General features: G+C 44.0%; 1 protein-coding gene across 2 annotated transcripts in view; it reads right to left on the minus strand.

Moving 5' to 3' along the window:
* LOC121545287 (anthrax toxin receptor 2-like) overlaps positions 1 to 22500 on the minus strand; it is a 117979-nt gene that overhangs the window by 40242 nt on the left and 55237 nt on the right. The window contains exons 12-16 of one of the 2 annotated variants that reach the window (XM_045225637.1): positions 22406 to 22456; positions 20629 to 20727; positions 17686 to 17859; positions 15612 to 15693; positions 5720 to 7228 (exon numbers count right to left, since the gene is read on the minus strand). In XM_045225637.1, the coding sequence (XP_045081572.1) occupies positions 7203 to 7228; positions 15612 to 15693; positions 17686 to 17859; positions 20629 to 20727; positions 22406 to 22456 (432 nt within the window). In that variant the 3' untranslated portion in view covers positions 5720 to 7202. Of the gene's footprint in view, positions 1 to 5719; positions 7229 to 15611; positions 15694 to 17685; positions 17860 to 20628; positions 20728 to 22405; positions 22457 to 22500 lie in introns of those variants that run through there. The other variant, XM_041855715.2, reaches the window with a different exon arrangement.

Here is a 22500-nt window from a genome sequence, read left to right on the forward strand (position 1 = left end):
CATCCTGTTTAACTACTGCTGTACACTCCTTTTCTATTCACATAGTGTCCATAATGTCTATACACACCATCCTGTTTAACTACTGCTGTACACTCCTTTTCTATTCACATAGTGTCCATAATGTCTATACACACCATCCTGTTTAACTACTGCTGTACACTCCTTTTCTATTCACATAGTGTCCATAATGTCTATACACACCATCCTGTTTAACTACTGCTGTACACTCCTTTTCTATTCACATAGTGTCCATAATGTCTATACACACCATCCTGTTTAACTAATGCTGTACACTCCTTTTCTATTCACATAGTGTCCATAATGTCTATACACACCATCCTGTTTAACTAATGCTGTACACTCCTTTTCTATTCACATAGTGTCCATAATGTCTATACACACCATCCTGTTTAACTACTGCTGTACACTCCTTTTCTATTCACATAGTGTCCATAATGTCTATACACACCATCCTGTTTAACTACTGCTGTACACTCCTTTTCTATTCACATAGTGTCCATAATGTCTATACACACCATCCTGTTTAACTACTGCTGTACACTCCTTTTCTATTCACATAGTGTCCATAATGTCTATACACACCATCCTGTTGAACTACTGCTGTACACTCCTTTTCTATTCACATAGTGTCCATAATGTCTTTACACACCACCCTGTTTAACTACTGCTGTACACTCCTTTTCTATTCACATAGTGTCCATAATGTCTTTACACACCATCCTGTTTAACTACTGCTGTACACTCCTTTTCTATTCACATAGTGTCCATAATGTCTATACACACCATCCTGTTTAACTACTGCTGGACACACCTTTTCTATTCACATAGTGTCCATAATGTCTATACACACCATCCTGTTTAACTACTGCTGTACACTCCTTTTCTATTCACATAGTGTCCATAATGTCTATACACACCATCCTGTTTAACTACTGCTGTACACTCCTTTTCTATTCACATAGTGTCCATAATGTCTATACACACCATCCTGTTTAACTACTGCTGTACACTCCTTTTCTATTCACATAGTGTCCATAATGTCTATACACACCATCCTGTTTAACTACTGCTGTACACTCCTTTTCTATTCACATAGTGTCCATAATGTCTATACACACCATCCTGTTTAACTACTGCTGTACACTCCTTTTCTATTCACATAGTGTCCATAATGTCTTTACACACCATCCTGTTTAACTACTGCTGGACACTCCTTTTCTATTCACATAGTGTCCATAATGTCTTTACACACCATCCTGTTTAACTACTGCTGTACACTCCTTTTCTATTCACATAGTGTCCATAATGTCTATACACACCATCCTGTTTAACTACTGCTGTACACTCCTTTTCTATTCACATAGTGTCCATACTGTCTTTACACACCATCCTGTTTAACTACTGCTGTACACTCCTTGTCTATTCACATAGTGTCCATACTGTCTTTACACACCATCCTGTTTAACTAATGCTGTACACTCCTTTTCTATTCACATAGTGTCCATAATGTCTATACACACCATCCTGTTTAACTACTGCTGTACACTCCTTTTCTATTCACATAGTGTCCATAATGTCTATACACACCATCCTGTTTAACTAATGCTGTACACTCCTTTTCTATTCACATAGTGTCCATAATGTCTATACACACCATCCTGTTTAACTAATGCTGTACACTCCTTTTCTATTCACATAGTGTCCATAATGTCTATACACACCATCCTGTTTAACTACTGCTGTACACTCCTTTTCTATTCACATAGTGTCCATAATGTCTATACACATCATCCTGTTTAACTACTGCTGTACACTCCTTTTCTATTCACATAGTGTCCATAATGTCTATACACACCATCCTGTTTAACTACTGCTGTACACTCCTTTTCTATTCACATAGTGTCCATAATGTCTATACACACCATCCTGTTTAACTACTGCTGTACACTCCTTTTCTATTCACATAGTGTCCATAATGTCTATACACACCATCCTGTTTAACTACTGCTGTACACTCCTTTTCTATTCACATAGTGTCCATAATGTCTATACACACCAAGCAAATATCCTGCAATTCTATCCATTTTGTTATGGGGTTTTGTACTGTGTATTTAAATACTGTATTCTCAACATAGCTCATTCTAATATTTATCCTACCGTGGAACATTTTAGTTACACTGTTTATACACACAGCATATGTATTTATACACTGGAGTGCGTGTGTATTTATGTATTTATACACTGGATTCTTAACATAGCTACTGCTGCACATGCACTATATATACAGCAGTATGTGGACACCCCTTCAAATAAGTGGATTCTGCTATTTCAGCCACACCCGTTGCTGACAGATGTATACAATTGCACCCACAGCCATGCAATCTCCATAGACAAACATTGGCAGTAGAATGGCCCGTACTGAAGATCGCAGTGACTTTCAACGTGGCACCGTCATATTTCAGTTTGTCAAATGTCTGCCCTGCTAGAGCTGCCCCCGGTCAACTGTAAGTGCTGTTATTGTGAAGTGGAAACGTCTAGGAGCAACAACGGCTCAGCCGCGAAGTGGTAGGCCACACAAGCTCACAGAACGGGACCGCCGAGTGCTGAAGCACGTAGCGTGTAAAAATCATCTGTCCTCGGTTGCAACACTCACTACCGACTTTCAAACTGCCTCTGGAAGCAATGTCAGCACAATAACTATTCGTCAGGAGCTTCATGAAATGGGTTTCCATGGCCGAGCAGCCACACACAAGCCTAAGATCACCACACGCAATGCCAAGCATCGGCTGGAGTGGCATAAAGCTCGCCGCCATTGGACTCTGGAGCATTCACGCTTCACAATCTGGCAGTCCGACGGACTAATCGGGGTTTGGTGAATGCCAGGAGAACGCAACCTGCCACAATACATAGTGCCAAGTGTAAAGTTTGGTGGAGGAGGTTCCAGTGATGGGAAATCTTAACGCTACATCATACAATGTCATTCTAGACAATTCTGTGCTTCCAACTTTGTGGCAACAGTTTGGGGAAGGCCCTTCCCTGTTTCAGCATGACAATTCCCCCCGTGCACAAAGCGAGGTCCATACAGAAATGGTTTGTCGAGATCGGTGTGGAAGAACTGGCCCCATCGAACACCTTTGGGATGAATTGGAACGCCGACTGCGAGTCAGGCCTAATCTGATCGTAGATCAGCACTCCTACTCTCAAGACACTGAGATCTGATGGGGGGAGGTTACAACCCTCTGGGGTGTTGTTAAGGTGCCCGTTTCTCTTCTTTGCAATCAAAGAGTTAACTTCCCGCTTGAGATCCCAAAGAGTGAGCAGCAACAGTCATGCTTTAACGAGTACAATTAATTAGTGTCAAGTAGAAATAAAAACTGCTTTTAATAGTTGTTGAGCCTACAGTTTATAACGATAAAAGAGGGTCTAGCGCCGTTCATTTGGGTGATAATGCTCATTAGCATAATCAAGCTAATTAAAAAAAGGAATAAGTGCCTGCGGCCGGGTGGTTGCCAGGCCGACAGGAAAGAGTTAACGAGAGGCAGAGCAGTAATTGGGTGAGGGGTGACCTCTTGGCAGTCAGTCAGTGACGGGTTTGACGGGTCGCCACCAGATCACTACTAGTGTGTGTGTGTGTGTGTGTGTGTGTGTGTGTGTGTGTGTGTGTGTGCTCATAATGAGTGTGTGTCTAGAGACTGATACTACTGATACTGCTGATACTACTGATACTACTGATACTGCTGATACTACTGATACTACTGATACTACTGATACTGCTGATACTGCTGATACTACTACTGATACTACTGATACTGCTGATACTACTGATACTACTGATACTACTGATACTGCTGATACTGCTGATACTACTACTGATACTGCTGATACTACTGATACTGCTGATACTACTGATACTACTGATACTGCTGATACTACTGATACTACTGATACTACTGATACTACTGATACTACTGATAATGCTGATACTACTGATACTACTGATACTGCTGATACTGCTGATACTACTGATACTGCTGATACTACTGATACTGCTGATACTACTGATACTACTGATACTGCTGATACTGCTGATACTACTACTGATACTGCTGATACTGCTGATACTGCTGATACTGCTGATACTACTGATACTGCTGATACTGCTGATACTGCTGATACTGCTGATACTACTGATACTACTGATACTACTGATACTGCTGATACTACTGATACTGCTGATACTGCTGATACTACTGATACTACTACTGATACTACTGATACTACTGATACTACTGATACTGCTGATACTACTAATACTGCTGATACTACTGATACTACTGATACTGCTGATACTGCTGATACTGCTGATACCGCTGATACTACTGATACTACTGATACTACTGATACTACTGATACTGCTGATACTGCTGATACTACTGATACTGCTGATACTGCTGATACTACTGATACTACTACTGATACTACTGATACTACTGATACTGCTGATACTACTAATACTGCTGATACTACTGATACTACTGATACTGCTGATACTGCTGATACTACTGATACCGCTGATACTACTGATACTACTGATACTGCTGATACCTGCTGATACTGCTGATACTACTGATACTACTGATACTACTGATACTGCTGATACTGCTGATACTACTGATACTACTACTGATACTACTGATACTACTGATACTGCTGATACTACTAATACTGCTGATACTACTGATACTACTGATACTGCTGATACTGCTGATACTACTGATACCGCTGATACTGCTGATACTGCTGATACTACTGATACTGCTGATACTACTGATACTGCTGATACTACTGATACTGCTGATACTACTGATACTACTGATACTGCTGATACTACTGATACTGCTGATACTACTGATACTGCTGATACTGCTGATACTGCTGATACTACTGATACTACTACTGATACTACTGATACTACTGATACTACTGATACTGCTGATACTACTGATACTGCTGATACTACTGATACTACTGATACTACTGATACTGCTGATAATGCTGAAACTGCTGATACTACTGATACTGCTGATACTGCTGATACTACTGATACTACTGATACTACTGATACTGCTGATACTACTACTGATACTACTGATACTACTGATACTCCTGATACTGCTGATACTACTGATACTGCTGATACTACTGATACTACTGATACTACTGATACTGCAGATACTGCTGATACTACTGATACTGCAGATACTACTGATACTACTGATACTACTGATACTGCAGATACTGCTGATACTACTGATACTGCAGATACTACTGATACTGCTGATACTACTGATACTACTGATACTGCTGATACTACTGATACTGCAGATACTGCAGATACTGCTGATACTACTGATACTGCTGATACTGCTGATACTACTAATACTACTGATACTACTAATACTACTGATACTGCTGATACTGCTGATACTACTGATACTGCTGATACTACTAATACTACTGATACTGCTGATACTACTAATACTACTGATACTGCTGATACTACTGATACTGCTGATACTACTGATACTACTGATACTACTGATACTGCTGATGTTTGTGTGTGTGTGTGTGTGTGTGTGTGTGTGTGTGTGTGTGTGTGTGTGTGTGTGTGTGTGTGTGTGTGTGTGTGTGTGTGTATGCGTGTGTGTGTGTGTGTATGCGTGTGTGTATGCGTGTGTGTGTGTGTGACTCCGAAATTCAACCAAACTGATGAATAGAGGTACTTCATTGCTCAATACGAGGTGGATTCTATTCATAATAGGAGTGAGGCTCAGTAGGGTCCGTATTAGTTTAGGATGTTCTTATACAGATGTAGGATCTTCATCTGAGACAGTTTGCTACAGCAAGAAAATGAAACAACAAGAAATTCAAATTATTATGTGGATTATAATTAATGGACATTTTTGTAGGGGTTGATACATTTCAGATCAAGTCTGAAATTTCAAAGTAGAAATTACAAACTTTAGAAGCCTTTTTAAAACTCAAATACACTTAATAGTTAGAATTTCCTGTTGTGGAGGAAAATATTCAGCAACAAAAGACTGATCAAATTAAGATCCTACATCTGTAAGTCAGCAATAGACTAGAAGACGTACCCCAGGTTTTACATTCTGAGCTCAAAGAGAAGCAGACACAAACAAAATAAGATAATTCAGAAATAAAGTGAAATTGATCAAAAGCTGAAAATTCAACACCGAAGGCAAGAAACATAAAATCTTCAAAGGAATGAATTCAGATTCAAGAACATAATTGAAAGTGAATGAATCTGTAAAGGGAAACAATAATAATATCCTTGTATTTATGTTGTAAGATGATGAAGAAGATATGTAATATATGTTTATTCGTCTACAGTATATGTTCTCATGATTAAATATACATCTAGTGCTCATTAGTCATAACAAGCACTAACGCAATTCCAAGAAAACCTTCAAAACATGTTAGGGAGCATCAACACACCATTATTTTCATGTATACAAAACACTGGCATCATTGCATTTTAAATATTCACCCAAAACTATAGCATCATTGAATATTCACCCAAAACTATAGCATAATTGAATATTCACCAAAAAACATATTCGCCACATAACACAAATACCCGGACTGGGTTACATCTTTAAAAAAGATATCAAATCAAGGGGACTTGGATGTGGGATACATTAGAGTAGATGACTGAGTCTCTGTGTGATTCTTGTATATATCTGTCAGAGAGCAGCCTGATGCATGCGACAGACAGACAGACAGACAGACAGAGAGGCGCTCTCCTCCCGTAACGCTGACATTAACAATAATGTACTTCATTAAAGGCAGCGTTCCAGCGCTCGGCGCCCAACCAGGGCTATGATTTTAATAGGTGTTGAAGAAAGGAAGGCTGGGGAAACCGTGTGTGTGTGTGTGTCTCCGTGTGTGTGTGTGTGTGTGTGTGGTTGTGGGTGTGTCTCGGTGTATGTGTGTGTGTGTGTGTGTGTGTCTCCGTGTGTGTGTAACGGTGTGTGTCACGGCCAGTCTGAAGGGTTGCAGGTCAAAAGGCAGTGGCGGGTACATCAGGTCACATCGGATCAGGCAGTAGAGAGGGGGACGGAGTGATGACTAGCTAACGGAGACGCCAAATATCCCCCCTTTCAGACTGCAGGTACCAGCCTATTAACTACCAAACAAACAGACAGATGGAGAGGAAAGAAAAGGACAGGAAAATAAAGGAAGGGAGAAGACAGAGAGAGAGGGATGTCCAAACCATGTGGACTACCTGACTGAGCAAAACAACAACAACAACAACAACAACATCGACATCTTCTGAAAACACTCCCTCGGAAAAACACAAGAAAATAATTCTATAGATAAGAATATTAAAATAATATATGTTTGTAATGGATTGGATTTAGAAAAAAGCTGAAGAAAAATAAAGCTTTGATCCTGAAATTGACTTAGAAGATACAAGACATTACTTAGATACAAGACATTCCAAGATATTAAAATGGTCCTGTGCTGATATCCACATCTGATAAACAGCTTATTGTGCTCTATTTAATTTTGGCCATGTTTGACTTTTCCACAATACAACCACAATCAACTAAACATGTTTATTTCCTGTAAAATATTATGACCAAATATATTATTTATTCTCATAAAATCATAAGGGTTTTCTGGATAAGAGCGTCTGCTAAATGACTAAAATGTAAATGTAAATAAAGATTAATTAAAAGATTGACTCAAGAAATGTAATTAAGAATTATGGGCCACATCTTTGTCTCTCATCTCTCTCTCAGTCCATCACTTTCTCTCTCCTTATTTCCTCTCTCTCCTATCAATCAATCAATCAATCAATCAATCAAACAATCACATTTATTTATAAAGCCCTTTTTACATCAGCAGATGTCACAAAGTGCTATACAGAAACCCAGCCTAAAACCCCAAACAGCAAGCACTGTACATGTAGAGGCATGGACCGGACCAGACCAGACCAGACCAAACACCCACACAGGCTACCTCCCACCCCATCGCCATCCTGTCCAGGCCAGCTTTAACATACACACAGAGTCCCCCCCCTGTTGTTAATCCTGTTACCAGCCGTGGCCCTGCCTGCTGTGTGTGTGTGTGTGTGTGTGTGTGTGTGTGTGCACATGCCTCCCTGCGTGTGTCTGCGTGGGGGGGTTGGGTGGGGGGCTGGTAAAGGGGTATCCCAACCCCACCAGATTAACACAGCGGACCATTATTGGATTTACAACCAGCCTTATGCACGGACCAACAGACATCTGCCCTACTTTCCCAATTTTTAATATAGCAGCAACTAATCTGGTTAAGCGAGAGAGAGAGAGAGAGAGCCGGAGCTGGCCCTGGCCCGGGCTGATCGGCCATCAGTCTGTGTAGCCGGATCTGGGCCGTGGTGGCGGCGTGGGGTGGTGGGTTTAAAGTGGCTGTCACTTCTCTAGTGGTGGAGCCGTGGCTGAATGTCGCTGTCACCACGGCTACTTACTGCTCGTTAGGCTCGTTAGGGTTAACCCCGTCCACTGATAGCACTAATGACGGAGCAGGGGTGAGAGGAGAGCGACCGCCCGCCCGTCACACCCGGCACAACTCGCTGGTCCACGCTCGCTTGCTAGCAACACACCCACTCTATTGTCCCCTCCCTCCCCCCTCGTCAGCTGTGGCACCCCGAGATTGTCCGCGCCACCCCCCCTCTCCCAGAGTGAGGGGGAAGGAGAGAAAACGTCAAGAGTATGTAAAGTAAGGGTGATTATTTACACGGGGTTATTTGTGCTGTTGTTCACCTCTAAGCCTGGATGTTCTGTGGAATTACAGAAAAACAAGATTGCCACTACTTTGTAAAGGGAAAAAGTAAAAACGAAACAATGTTCTGTCGCGTTTAAAAAACGCTTCATTGTTCCTGACGCTCTGGTTGAATTCCAATTAACCTGTTAATGAGTTAATGTCATGCTCTCAGATCTCCTTTCACCCACATCTCTACTGCCAGATTGTTCCCCCTCTTATGTAGGCCGTTTGGTATAAAAATGTAGTACATTTGATGTGACAGGACATTTCAGTGGTGTGCCAAGGTCCAGGCCAATAGTAAAGCAATATTTACAGTTGGAAACAAAGGCCTGATCTGAATATACTGTATAACACATGTAGCATTAAAATGTCATTGAATTGGAATCCATTAAATTAAATTGCCATTCTCCATCATTCCTGCTGAACATGTCCCTGTTGGACGTCTAATGCCCTGTGCTGACACTCCAGTCCATCAGCCAGTCTGCTATAGTGACTCACTTGCCATCTCTGTACACAAACAAACAGTGAAACAGTCAACTCTGTGGTTGGCTCTCTCTCATCCCTGATCCAGTCCTGTCTGGTAAGAGAGAGCCACGGTACTCGTCTGGGCTGCAGACAGAGTGATACAAGGCCATACGCCTGGTCGTGTCCGGGACTGGGACTTCGGGGAACACCAAGCTATGCCAAGCCCAGCCAGGCCAGGCTACAGTATGCCATGGGTAATAACCCCGGAGCCACTTAGCCTGCCCTGGGCCAACATAGAGCACCACCCTGTCCTCCTCCTTTCTGTCTCATCCCTCTTCCTCCCTCCTCCCTCCCTCCTCCCTCCTCCCTCCCTCCCTCCTCCCTCCCTCCCTCCCCTCTATCTCCCTCCCTCCCTCCCTCCCTCCCTCTGTCTGATTGGCATTCTTTCCTGAAGACTTTGGCAAAAGGAGTTCCTAAGCCAGTATACCAAATTGCCCTCCTCCTCCCTCCCTCCCTCCCTCCCTCCCTCCCTCCCCCTCCCTGTCTGATTGGCATTCTTTCCTGAAGACTTTGGCAAAAGGAGTTCCTAAGCCAGTATACCAAATTGCCCTCCCTCCTCCTCCCTCCCTCCCTCCCTCCCTCCCCCTCCTCCCTCCCTCCCTCCCTCCTCCCTCCCTCCCTCCTCCTCCTCCTCCTCCTCCTCCTCCTCCTCCTCCTCCCTCCCTCCTCCCTCCTCCCTCCCTCCTCCCTCCCTCCCTCCCTCCCTCCTCCCTCCTCCTCCTCGTCCCTCCTCCCTCCCTCCCTCCCTCCATCTGATGGCATGCTTTCTTGAAGAGTCCCTGTCCTCCCTCCTCCTCCGCCTCCTCAGTCTCATCCCCTCTTGTTCCTGTGATCTCAGTCACTTAATTAAACAGGTCCCAAAGCAGTGTTCACAACGTGACTGATGGCTGTTAAATTAAGACACTGTCACAGCCAGGCAGATGAGGGGAGACAGTAAAACACCGAGATGATAGAGACAGGAGGGAGGGGGGAGAGAGGGGGGGAGGGAGAGAGAGAGAGAGAGAGAGAGAGAGAGAGAGAGAGAGAGAGAGAGAGAGAGAGAGAGAGAGAGAGAGAGAGAGAGAGAGGAGAGAGAGAGAGAGAGGAGAGAGAGAGAGAGAGAGAGAGAGAGAGAGAGAGAGAGAGAGAGGGAGGGAGAGAGAGAGAGGAGAGAGAGAGAGGGAGGGAGGGAGGGAGAGAGAGAGAGAGAGAGAGAGAGAGAGAGAGAGAGAGAGAGAGAGAGAGAGAGAGAGAGAGAGAGAGAGAGAGAGAGAGAGAGAGAGAGAGAGAGAGAGAGAGAGAGAGAGAGAGAGAGAGAGAGAGAGAGAGAGAGAGAGAGAGAGAGAGAGAGAGAGAGAGAGAGAGAGAGAGAGAGAGAGAGAGAGAGAGAGAGAGAGGGAGAGGGAGAGAGAGAGGGAGAGAGAGAGAGGGAGAGAGAGAGAGAGAGAGAGAGAGAGAGAGAGAGAGAGAGAGAGAGAGAGAGAGGGAGGGAGGGAGGGAGGGAGGGAGGGAGGGAGGGAGGGAGGGAGGGAGAGAGAGAGGGAGGGAGGGAGGGAGGGAGGGAGGAGGGAGGGAGGGAGGGAGGGAGGGAGGGAGGGAGGGAGGGAGGGAGGGAGGGAGGGAGGGAGGGAGGGAGGGAGGGAGAGAGATAGAGCGAGGGAGAGAGAGAGCGAGAGAGAGCGAGAGAGAGAGAGAGAGGAAAGAGAGACAGAGCCCAGGTCCAACATATCTAACATGTTGTCTTATCTGAGGTCTGTATTTCCACCATTTCAAAAGACATCCACCTCATTACAAGCCTAAGTAGACCTGCTGTCCGTCTGTAGCGCTGCAGCTAGTAAGGTATGAGTGCCATGATTTAATAGGCTTTATTGTCTTCAGGGGAAACGCTAAAGTGACATTATGCGTCTTGAACAATGGCCAGATCTCTAGCTCATAGCAGGGGAGCGATGTGCTCCCTTCCTGTAATGCTCCCTTCCACACAAACACATCCTGTGAAATACTGAATAACAAGAACAAACTGAAATCCAAATGGAAATCGACAGCGACGTCGGAGGACCTCAGAGTAACTCTCTACTGTTTGTCTCTGGGACCCTAAACCCCTAACCCTAACTCCCAACCCTTTGTGGAACGATTCATGTACAGTAATGCATAATTTATAACACACCTTGTTTATACATGTTGAGGGCTGCTGCTAGTCACGGTGCATGTGTGTATTCCATGTTGGTTCAACATAATTTCATTGAAATGACGTGGAAACAATGTTGATTCAACCAGTGTGTGCCCAGTGGGGATATTCAGCCCACCACCACCAGCACAACAAGGCCAGCCTTCCCTCCATCTCTCTCTTTCTCTACCTGTTGTCCCCCGTGGATCCCTAGCAAGGCTAAAACTTGCCGGCAGATGTTGGGTTGCTAACTTGGCTCTGAAGTGGCTCCCTGTCTCCCCAGTCTCCACGACAACACAGTCAAACCACATCAGATCTCAGCGCCCCTGCCCCGGGGCGAGAGCCGCACCACAGCTGTGGCCAACCCCCGCTCTACCTTTGGTGTTGCATGCCCTCGGGCGCTAAATGTGAGACCAAAAAACTAGCTGTTTTCTTTCTCTCTCCCTCTCTCCCTCCCTCAGTTCCCCTCCTTCCACCCACTCTCTCTTTCTTTCTTTTCTATACCCCAGACGCAGACCTGGGGCCCTCTCCCTCTCTCTCTTTATCCTCCCTCTACCCCTCTCGCGGGGCTCAGGGAAGGAAGGATGGAGGGAGAAGGGATAGAGAGAGAGAGAGGAGGAGGGAGGGAAATACCCTGGGGTGAACAGACGTCAGTTACAACCTGCTTCCTTACACCTGTAGGAGTCCTGCCGATCAGCCACGACCCCAGGGGCTTCCTGTCCCACCCTACCTCCCCTCTTTGCTTTCCTCTGTGCTCCATGGTGGCCCACCTTGCTTCAGTCCAGCTGCCTGCCCTCCTCCCTCTCTCCCCTGCCTGCCACCGGTTGGCCAGGGACTCCCTCCTTAGGCTTTGATACCTCATGGTCGCACCATGCCACAGACTTGATCAAGGAATTAAAAGACAGCGCTGGGGTTTGGTGTCTGAAAGGACACAGGGGAGGGACAGAGAGATGCTGCAGTCCTCTCATGTCTGTCTGTCTGCCTGCCTGCCTTTCTGCCTGTCTGGTTACTCATGGCAACTCGTCACCAGGATGTGGTTTGGTTAGCAACCACTTTGTTCCATTTAGTCATAAAACCAGGAAGAGGACAGAACATATGGAGGAGATATTACAGAACATACAGAACCAGTCAAAAGTTTGGACACACCTACTCATTCAAGGATTTTTCTTTATTTTTACTATTTTCTACATTGTAGAATAATAGTGAAGACATCAAAACTATGAAATAACACATATGGAATCATGTAGTAACCCAAAAAGTGTTAAACAAATCAAAATATATTTTATATTTGAGATTCTTCAAATAGCCACCCTTTGCCTTGATGACAGCATTGCACACTCTTGGCATTCTCTCAACCAGCTTCACCTGGAATGCTTTTGCAACAGTCTTGAAGGAGTTCCCACATATGCTGAGCACTTGTTGGCTGATTTTCCTTCACTCTGCCATCCGACTCATCCCAAACCATCTCAATTGGGTTGAGGTCGGGGGATTGTGGAGGCCAGGTCATCTAATGCAGCACTCCATCACTCTCCTTCTTGGTAAAATAGCCCTTACACAGCCTGGAGGTGTGTTGGATCATTGTCCTGTTGAAAAACAAATGATAGTCCCACTAAGCGCAAACCAGAAGGCATGGTGTATCGCTGCAGAATGCTGAGGTAGCCATGCTGGTTAAGTGTGCCTTGAATTCTAAATATATCACCGACAGTGTCACCAGTAAATCACCCCCACACCATCACACCTCCTCCTCCATGCTTCATGGTGGGAACCACACATGCGGAGATCATCCGTTCACCTACTCTGCATCTCACAAAGACACGGCGGTTGGAACCAAAAATCTCCAATTTGGACTCCAGACCAAAGGACACATTTCCACCGGTCTAATGTCCATTGCTCGTGTTTCTTGGCCCAAGCAAGTCTCTTCTTCTTATTGGTGTCCTTTAGTAGTGGTTTCTTTGCAGCAATTCGACCATGAAGGCCTGATTAACACAGTCTCCTATGAACAGTTGATGTTGAGATGTGTCTGTTACTTGAACTCTGTGAAGCATTTATTTGGGCTGCAATTTCTGAGGCTGGTAACTCTAATGAACTCTGCAGCAGAGATAACTCTGGGTCTTCCATTCCTGTGGCGGTCCTCATGAGAACCAGTTTCATCAGAGCGCTTGATGGTTTTTGCGACTGCACTTGAAGAAACTTTCAAAGTTATTGAAATGTTCCGTATTGACTGACCTTCATGTCTTAAGGTAATGATGAACTGTCATTTCTCTTTGCTTATTTGAGCTGTTCTTGCCATAATATGGACTTGGTCTTTTACCAAATAGGGCTATCTTCTGTATACCCCCCCCCTACCTTGTCATAACACAACTGATTGGCTCAAACACATTAAGAAGGAAAGAAATTCCACAAATTAACTTTTGACAAGGCACACCTGTTAATTGAAATGCCTTTCAGGTGACTACCTTATGAAGCTGGTTGAGAGAATGCCAAGAGTGTGCAAAGCTGTCATCAAGGCAAAGGGTGGCTATTTGAAGAATCTCAAATATAACATATATTTTGATTTGTTTAACACTTTTTTGGTTACTACATGATTCCATATGTGTTACTTCATAGTTTTGATGTCTTCACTATTATTCTACAATGTAGAAAATAGTAAAAATAAAGAAAAAATAAACACACACACACACACTCCACACCACACCACACCAAACACACAAACACACCACACACACACAAACACTACTGCCGGTAAACCCTAAGACAACGTGTTTATATTTATCTACCTTAGTGACATCAAGACCTTGTCTTAAACAGTAAAATATGTTTACCAAACACCATCTCTTGACTTGAAGTATATAATGTATCTAGTATTGAGAGGCTGCACCAGGGTTGAGAAACTCAGCAACTTTGGATTATATTCTGCAAATTTGTACAGTTACTGCTATTGGCTGCCTTGCGGCTGACTGGCTGACCTACTGGCTAGAAAAAACCATGTTCTTATAATATAATCACAGAGAGAAAGAGATAGAAACAGAAGGAGAGAGAGAGAGAGAGAGAGAGAGAGAGAGAGAGAGAGAGAGAGAGAGAGAGAGAGAGAGAGATGAGGAAAGAGAGCATTATTCCACTTGAATGTTTACAATCGAACGTTACTCTATAAATGTTTATAGTATAAGGATCCTGTAAGGCCACACACAGAGGACAGGACTGAGGTAATGACAGGAGATCTTCAGTATTAAACACAGAGGAAGGAGACTGTCGGTGGATGGGACACGGTTTAAGGGTTCATGCACTTATCAAATACAGGAGCCTCAACTTAAACAACACGTGGCACTATAAGACATTTCCCCTCTCTGATTGATATAGAGAGAGAGGGAGAGACGGAGCGAGACGGTGAGACAGAGAGAGATGATTGTTGTTAGAGTGTAGTTCAGTACAGTCACAGCCGTATAGGGCCATGCCTGTCACACATCCTGCGGATGCTGCTGTGAAACTTTGTTGTGCTGTTTACCCCCATTAGTTATTATTATTATTATTATTATTATTATTATTATTATTATTAGTAGTAGTAGTAATTTAGCAGACGCTCTTATCCAGAGCGACTTACAGGAGCAATTAGGGCTAAGTGCCTTGCTCAAGGGCACATCGACATATTTTTCACCTAGTCGGCTCGGGGATTAGAATCAGCGACCTTTCGGATACTGGCACAACGCTCTTAACCACTAAGCTACTTGCCGCCCAAGTTAACAACAACACAATGCTAACAACACGTTCCAGTCAACTTCCTCCCGCCACAGCACTAGCAAACTAACCCAACGGACTCTAACTAGCCCGGCTGTGTCGTACATCTAGGGCCGGTTTCACAGACAAAAGATTAAACCTAAACCCTGGACGAAGACAATCACTCAATGGAGACGTCATTGAGCATGACGTTTAGTGCAAGCATAGGTTTGATCTGTGTCTAAAGCGGTTAAAGGACTGAAACTCCACGATATCCCTGCTACTGACGGCTATGATACGATCCTTGGTTTTGTTCCTCCTAGCTGGTTTCATGTGGTTGTGGGTTTTGGGTTTGGGTTGAATCTCAGTGGGTGTTTCTTACCTTGTCCGCAGTGGTCGGTCTTATGAGAGAAACTCGGTGGTACTGTCGGCCGCAGCAACGCCCACAGCGCATCCAGTCGACCCTGAACACAGGAAGAGAAACAGCTGCGCTTGAACATTGATTCAGTGCCTTCAGAAAGTATTCAAACCCCTCAACTTATTCCACATTTTGATGTGTTACAGCATGAATTCAAATGGATGGAAAAAAAAACATTTCTCACCCATCTACACACAATACCCCTTAATAAAAAGTTAAAACATGTTTTTAGAAATGTTTGCAAATGTATTGAAAATGAAATACAGAAATATCTAATTTACAAAAGTATTCACACCCTGAGCCAATACATGTTAGAATCACCTTCGGCAGCGATTCCAGCTGAGAGTCTTTCTGGGCAGGTCTCTAAGAGCTTTTCACACCTGGATTGTACAATATTTGCACATGATTCTTTTTTTAAATCTTCAAGCTCTGTCAAATTGGTTGTTCATCATTGCTAGACAACCATTTTCAAGTCTTGCCATAGCTTTTCAAGCCGATTTAAGTCAAAACTGTAACTAGGCCACTCAGCAACATTCAATGTCGTCTTGGTAAGCAACTCCAGTGTATATTTGTCCTTGTGTTTTAGGTTATTGCAATTCTGAAAGGTGAATTTGTGTCCTAGTGTCTGTTGGAAAGCAGACTGAAACAGTTTTTCCTCTAGGAACATTCCTGTGCTTAGCTCTATTCCGTTTCTTTTTATCCACAAAAAACTCAGAAAAACCTCCCTATTCCTTGTTGATGACAAGCATACCCATAACATGATGCAGCCACCACCATGCTTGAAAATATGAAAACTGGTACTCAGTGATATGTTGTGTTGGATTTGCTCCAAACATAACGCTTTGTATTTCTTGCCACATTTTCTGCAGTTTTACTTTAGTGCCTTATTACAAACAGGATGCATGTTTTGGAATATTTGTATTCTGTACAGGCTTCCTTCTTTTCACTCTGTCAATTAGGTTAGTATTGTGGAGTAACTACAATGTTGTGGATCCATCCTCAGTTTTCACTTATCACAGCCATTAAACTCTGTAACTGTTTTAAAGTCACCATTGGCCTCATGGTGAAATCCCTGAGCGGTTTCCTTCCTCTCCGTCAACTGAGTTAGGAAGGACACCTGTATCTTTGTAGTGACTGGGTGTATTGATACACCATCCAAAGTGTAATTAATAACTTCATCATGCTCAAAGGGATAGTCAATGTCTGCTTTTTTTTTTTTTACCCATCTACCAATAGGTGCCCTTCTTTGCGAGGCATTGGAAAACCTCCCTGGTCTTAGTGGTTGAATCTGTGTTTGAAATTCACTGCTCAACTGAGGGACCTTACATATAATTGTATGTGTGGGGTACAGAGATGAGGTAGTCATTAAAAAATCATGTTAAACTCTATTATTGCACACAGAGTGAGTCCATGCAACTTATTATGTGACTTGTTAAGCACATTTTTACTCCCAAATGTATTTAGGTTTGCCATGACAAAGGGGTTGAATTCTTATTGACTCAAGACATTTCAACTTAAAAAAATTCTAAAAACATAATTCCACTTTGACATTATGGAGTATTGTGTGTATGCCAGTGACACAAAACCTAAATTGAATCCATTTTAAATTCAGGCTGTAACACAACAAAATGTGGAAAAAGTCAAGGGGTATGAATACTTTCTGAAGGCACTGTATGTATTTAAGGAAAATAAAGATACTGTCACTAACAATTGTATGGAATCCACACTTTCGCGATTACAATGTAATTTACTGTATTTGAATCTGTGGAGTGAAAACAATAGTGAAACCATCTCCAACTGACTGGGCCTCATCAGGCTCTGACCAAAACAAGATCATTAATGGAATCCAACTGACTTGGCCTCATCAGGCTCTGACCAAAACAAGATCATTAATGGAATCCAACTGACTTGGCCTCATCAGGCTCTGACCAAAACAAGATCATTAATGGAATCCAACTGACTTGGCCTCATCAGGCTCTGACCAAAACAAGATCATTAAGGGAATAGGGTGCCATTTGGGACATCGTCATAAACGTACCTTTATAGGGGTATACCATTTGGACTCCTGGCGCTGGTGGTATGTGGGGGTGGGTTTGGGGGGTCGTCTGGCCATCATGGGCTCTTCCACCTCCTCAGGAACAGACACTACAGCATTCTTAGCCTTCTCCAGCCTCGCCCCTTCCTCTGTAGAGCCCTTCTCTCCCCAACGTACCTGGATAGGACACAGCAGACAGGGGTCAGGGGTCAATTCAGGTTCAACATAATGTTGTTGTTAACGTTCTGTGACATTGCACCGTCCTGAAAAGTAAACATACAGAGTGATTGTTACCCACAATTCATAGGAGTGAACTAACTGGCTAACCAGGTATCAGAACGATGTGGGAGTTTTCTCTTCTCCTTCAACCCCTGAAGAATAGCCAGGTTATGTGTTGTCGTTACTGTTTTGATTCACATCATTGCCTATAGTTTGTTTCTGAAGCTCATCCTGTTTAATTAAATGAATCACATCTGTTGCCAGGTAGAATCCACCGGCACCGGCAGAAGACAGGTGAGTGTTTAATTATCGACAGGCTGTAGCTGCTACAATACAGAAGAGCTTCTTATGATCGCCATGGAAATACACACACTTATAACAGTTAGGATCAGCTTGACCTCTCCCTTTAAATAAAGGACGCACCATGGCTGCCTTCCAAGCAATGGGAACCTCCCCAGAGAGGAGAGACAGGTTAAAAAGGTCAGAGACCGGCTTGGCGATGGTAGGGGCTGCAACCTTAAAGAAGAAAGGGTCTAAACCATCTGACCCAGATGTTGTTTTGGGGTCAAGTTTAAGGAGCTCCTTTAGCACCTCAGACTCAGTGACCGCCTGCAGGGAGAAATTTTGTAGCGGGGCAAGGGGAAAAAGAGGGAGGAGCATCGGGGCTAGTCGCATCAGAAGGGCTGGGAGATGAGGAAATGTTGGACGGGCAAGGAGGCATGAATGAGTCAAATAGGAATCCTGACTTAATGAAGTGGTGATTTAAAGAGCTCAGCCATGTGCTCCTTGTCAGTAACAACCACATCATCAACATTTAGGGACATGGGCAGCTGTGAGGAGGAGGGTTTATTCTCCAGGCCTTTAACCGTTTTCCAGAACTTCTTGGGGATCGACCCACAGAGAGAGAACTGCTCCTTAATGTAACTAACTTTGGCCTTCCAGATAGCCTGAGTGCACTTATTTCTCATTTGCCTGAACGAGAGCCAGTCAGCCTGAGTATGCGTGTGCCGAGCCTTTTGCCAAATGGAATTCTTGAGGTGGAGTAACTGCCAGATCACGGTCGAACCAGGGGCTGAACCTGTTTTTAATTCTCATTTTCTTTACGGGGGCGTGTTTGTTAACCACTGAAAATATCAAAAAAGAAGGTCCAAGTATCTTCGACAGAAAGGATCAAGCTGATTCTATACCAATTTACAGAGGCCAGGGCAAGTGTCTATGACAAATTAGAACAGGTCGTTTCACTGAGCAGCCATTACGAACATAGGCTATAAAACAGTGATTAGTAAGGTCATTACAGAAAACACAAGACTGATACCTATCAGGATTATTTGTGAGGATAACATCAAGGAGAGTAGACTTTTCTGGGTGTTTGGAGTCATACCTTGTGGGATCGATCGATCGATCGATCGATCTATCTATCTATCTATCTATCTATCTATCTATCTATCTATCTATCTATCTATCTATCTATCTATCTATGTGCATCAATGTTGTATGAGTACAAGCACATCAAGCCGACAGCAGCACTCAAACCTCCATCCTGGATCCATCCTTTGACTTAAGAAAAGCAGGATGAGAGGAGAGAGAAGTGGGACGGCAGCAGCCATCATGTCAGAGACCACATAAAGCCTACACACCCAGTCCAGGAAGACCCCCTGGAGTCACTGGCAGGCCAGGCAAGGCTTCAGTATAGCGTGGAGTATGAGACCCCCTGGAGTCACTGGCAGGCCAGGCAAGGCTTCAGTATAGCGTGGAGTATGAGACCCCCTGGAGTCACTGGCAGGCCAGGCAAGGCTACAGTATAGCGTTGGAGTATGAGTTTGTTCTCATCTGGAATATTTAACAAAAGAAGTCCTGGCGGCTGGCTGGTCTGTTCTGGGCACACTGCTAGGTGGCATTTCAGTACCAGATGACAGCAGATCCAGTTTTGATTCAGGCTCTGTGTGAGAAAACCAGCCCATGATGTTTGAGATAATATACACTGAGTGTACAAACATTAGGAACACCTTCCTAATATTGAGTTGTACCCCCACCCCCCTTCTGCCCTCAGAACAGCCTCAATTTGTCAGGGCGTGGACTCTACAAGGTGTCCAAACCGTTCCACAGAGATGCTGGCCCATTTTGACACCAACGCTTCCCACAGTTCTGTCAAGTTGTCTGGATGTCCTTTGGGTGGTGGACCATTCCTGATACACACGGAAAACTGTTGAGCGTGAAAAACCCAGCAGCCTTGCAGTTCTTGACACAAATCGGTATGCCTGGCACCTACTACCTTACCCCGTTCAAAGGCACTTCATATTTTGTCTTGCCCCTTCATCCTCTGAATGACACAAATACACAATTGATGTCTCAATTGTCTCAATGCTTAAAAATCCTTCTTTAACCTGTCTCCTCCCCTTCATCTACACTGATTAAAGTGGATTTAACAGGTGACATCAATAAGGGATCATAGCTTTCACCTGGATTCACCTGGTCAGTCTATGTCATGGTGTTCTTAATGTTTTGTACAGTCAGCGTATATACCGGTATAATATATCATAAAATAGATTTCATTTAGCAGATGCTTTTATCCAAAGAGACTTACAGCCACGCGTGCTTACATTTTACATATGAGTGTCCCCAGAAGGAATCGAACCCACGACTCTTGTCTTTGCAAGCACCATGCTTTATCAACTGAGCCACACAGTACAAACCACACTGAACAATGACCGTAGTTTATAGTCAAACCTCCATGCGTTTGATCCCTCCAGCCCCTCTCCCTCCATAGTATGAGGCGTCCACAGTGGGCCACTTCTTCTTGGGCAGGTGGTCATCCTCCTCTGGCTCCTACAGGGATAACAAACAGGTCAGGAGTGTATGCACAAACACAGAACACGCACACACACAGAACACGCACACACACACGCACACACACAAATACATCCAGATTTACACATGGAAGCAGTAATTCTGTAATGATGGATGCTGTAATGCTGTCATGCTGTAAAACTGGATGCTGTCATGCTGTCATGCTGATTGCTGTAAAGCTGGATGCTGTAATGCTGGATACTCTAATGCTGTAATGCTGGATGCTGTAACGCTGGATACTCTAATGCTGTAATGCTGGATGCTGTAATGCTGGATACTCTAATGCTGTAATGCTGGATGCTGTAATGCTGGATACTCTAACGCTGTAATGCTGGATGCTGTAATGCTGGATACTCTAATGCTGTAATGCTGGATGCTGGATGCTGTAATGCTGGATGCTGTAACGCTGGATACTCTAATGCTGTAATGCTGTAACGCTGGATGCTGTAACGCTGGATACTCTAATGCTGTAATGCTGGATGCTGGATGCTGTAACGCTGGATACTCTAATGCTGTAATGCTGGATGCTGTAATGCTGGATACTCTAATGCTGTAATGCTGGATGCTGTAATGCTGGATACTCTAATGCTGTAATGCTGGATGCTGTAATGCTGGATACTCTAATGCTGTAATGCTGGATGCTGTAATGCTGGATACTCTAATGCTGTAATGCTGGATGCTGTAATGCTGGATACTCTAATGCTGTAATGCTGGATGCTGGATGCTGTAATGCTGGATGCTGTAACGCTGGATACTCTAATGCTGTAATGCTGGATGCTGTAACGCTGGATGCTGTAACGCTGGATACTCTAATGCTGTAATGCTGGATGCTGTAACGCTGGATACTCTAATGATGTAATGCTGGATGCTGGATGCTGTAACGCTGGATACTCTAATGCTGTAATGCTGGATGCTGTAATGCTGGATACTCTAATGCTGTAATGCTGTAATGCTGGATGATGTAACGCTGGATACTCTAATGCTGTAATGCTGGATGCTGGATGCTGTAACGCTGGATACTCTAATGCTGTAATGCTGGATGCTGGATGCTGGATGCTGTAACGCTGGATACTCTAATGCTGTAATGCTGGATGCTGGATGCTGTAATGCTGGATACTCTAATGCTGTAATGTTGTAATGTTGGATGCTGTAATGCTGTAATGCTGGATGCTGTAATGTTGTAATGCTGTAATGTTGGATGCTGTAACGCTGGATGCTGTAACGCTGGATACTCATGGGCGGCGCACAATTGGCCCAGCGTCGTCCAGGGTAGGGGAGGGAATGGCCGGCCGGGATGTAGCTCAGTTGATAGAGCATGGAGTTTGCAACACCAGGGTTGTGGGTTCGATTCCCACGGGTGCCAGTATAAAAAATAATATATGTATTCACTAACTGTAAGTCGCTCTGGATAAGAGCGTCTGCTAAATGACTAAAATGTAATGCTGTAACGCTGGATACTCTAATGCTGTAATGTTGTAATGTTGGATGCTGTAACGCTGGATACTCTAATGTTGGATGCTGTAATGCTGTGTGAGAAACATGAAATGTGAGCCCTGGCTGCCTTGTTCCACTGATTTCATTGTTATTCTCTTAGAGTCTCCATCTGAGGACCTGGCACGGACACACCTTTGTGTGTGTGTGTGTGTGTTGTACTCACGGGTGGTGGAGGCCGGGGGGGGGCAGGGGCAGGAGGAGGGGGTTTAATGACCTGAAACACAAAGAACAAAACAACAAACAGTGATCTGTCAGGAA

The sequence above is a fragment of the Coregonus clupeaformis genome, chromosome 16, assembly GCF_020615455.1.
Source record: "Coregonus clupeaformis isolate EN_2021a chromosome 16, ASM2061545v1, whole genome shotgun sequence".
Classification (NCBI taxonomy): Eukaryota; Metazoa; Chordata; class Actinopteri; order Salmoniformes; family Salmonidae; genus Coregonus; species Coregonus clupeaformis.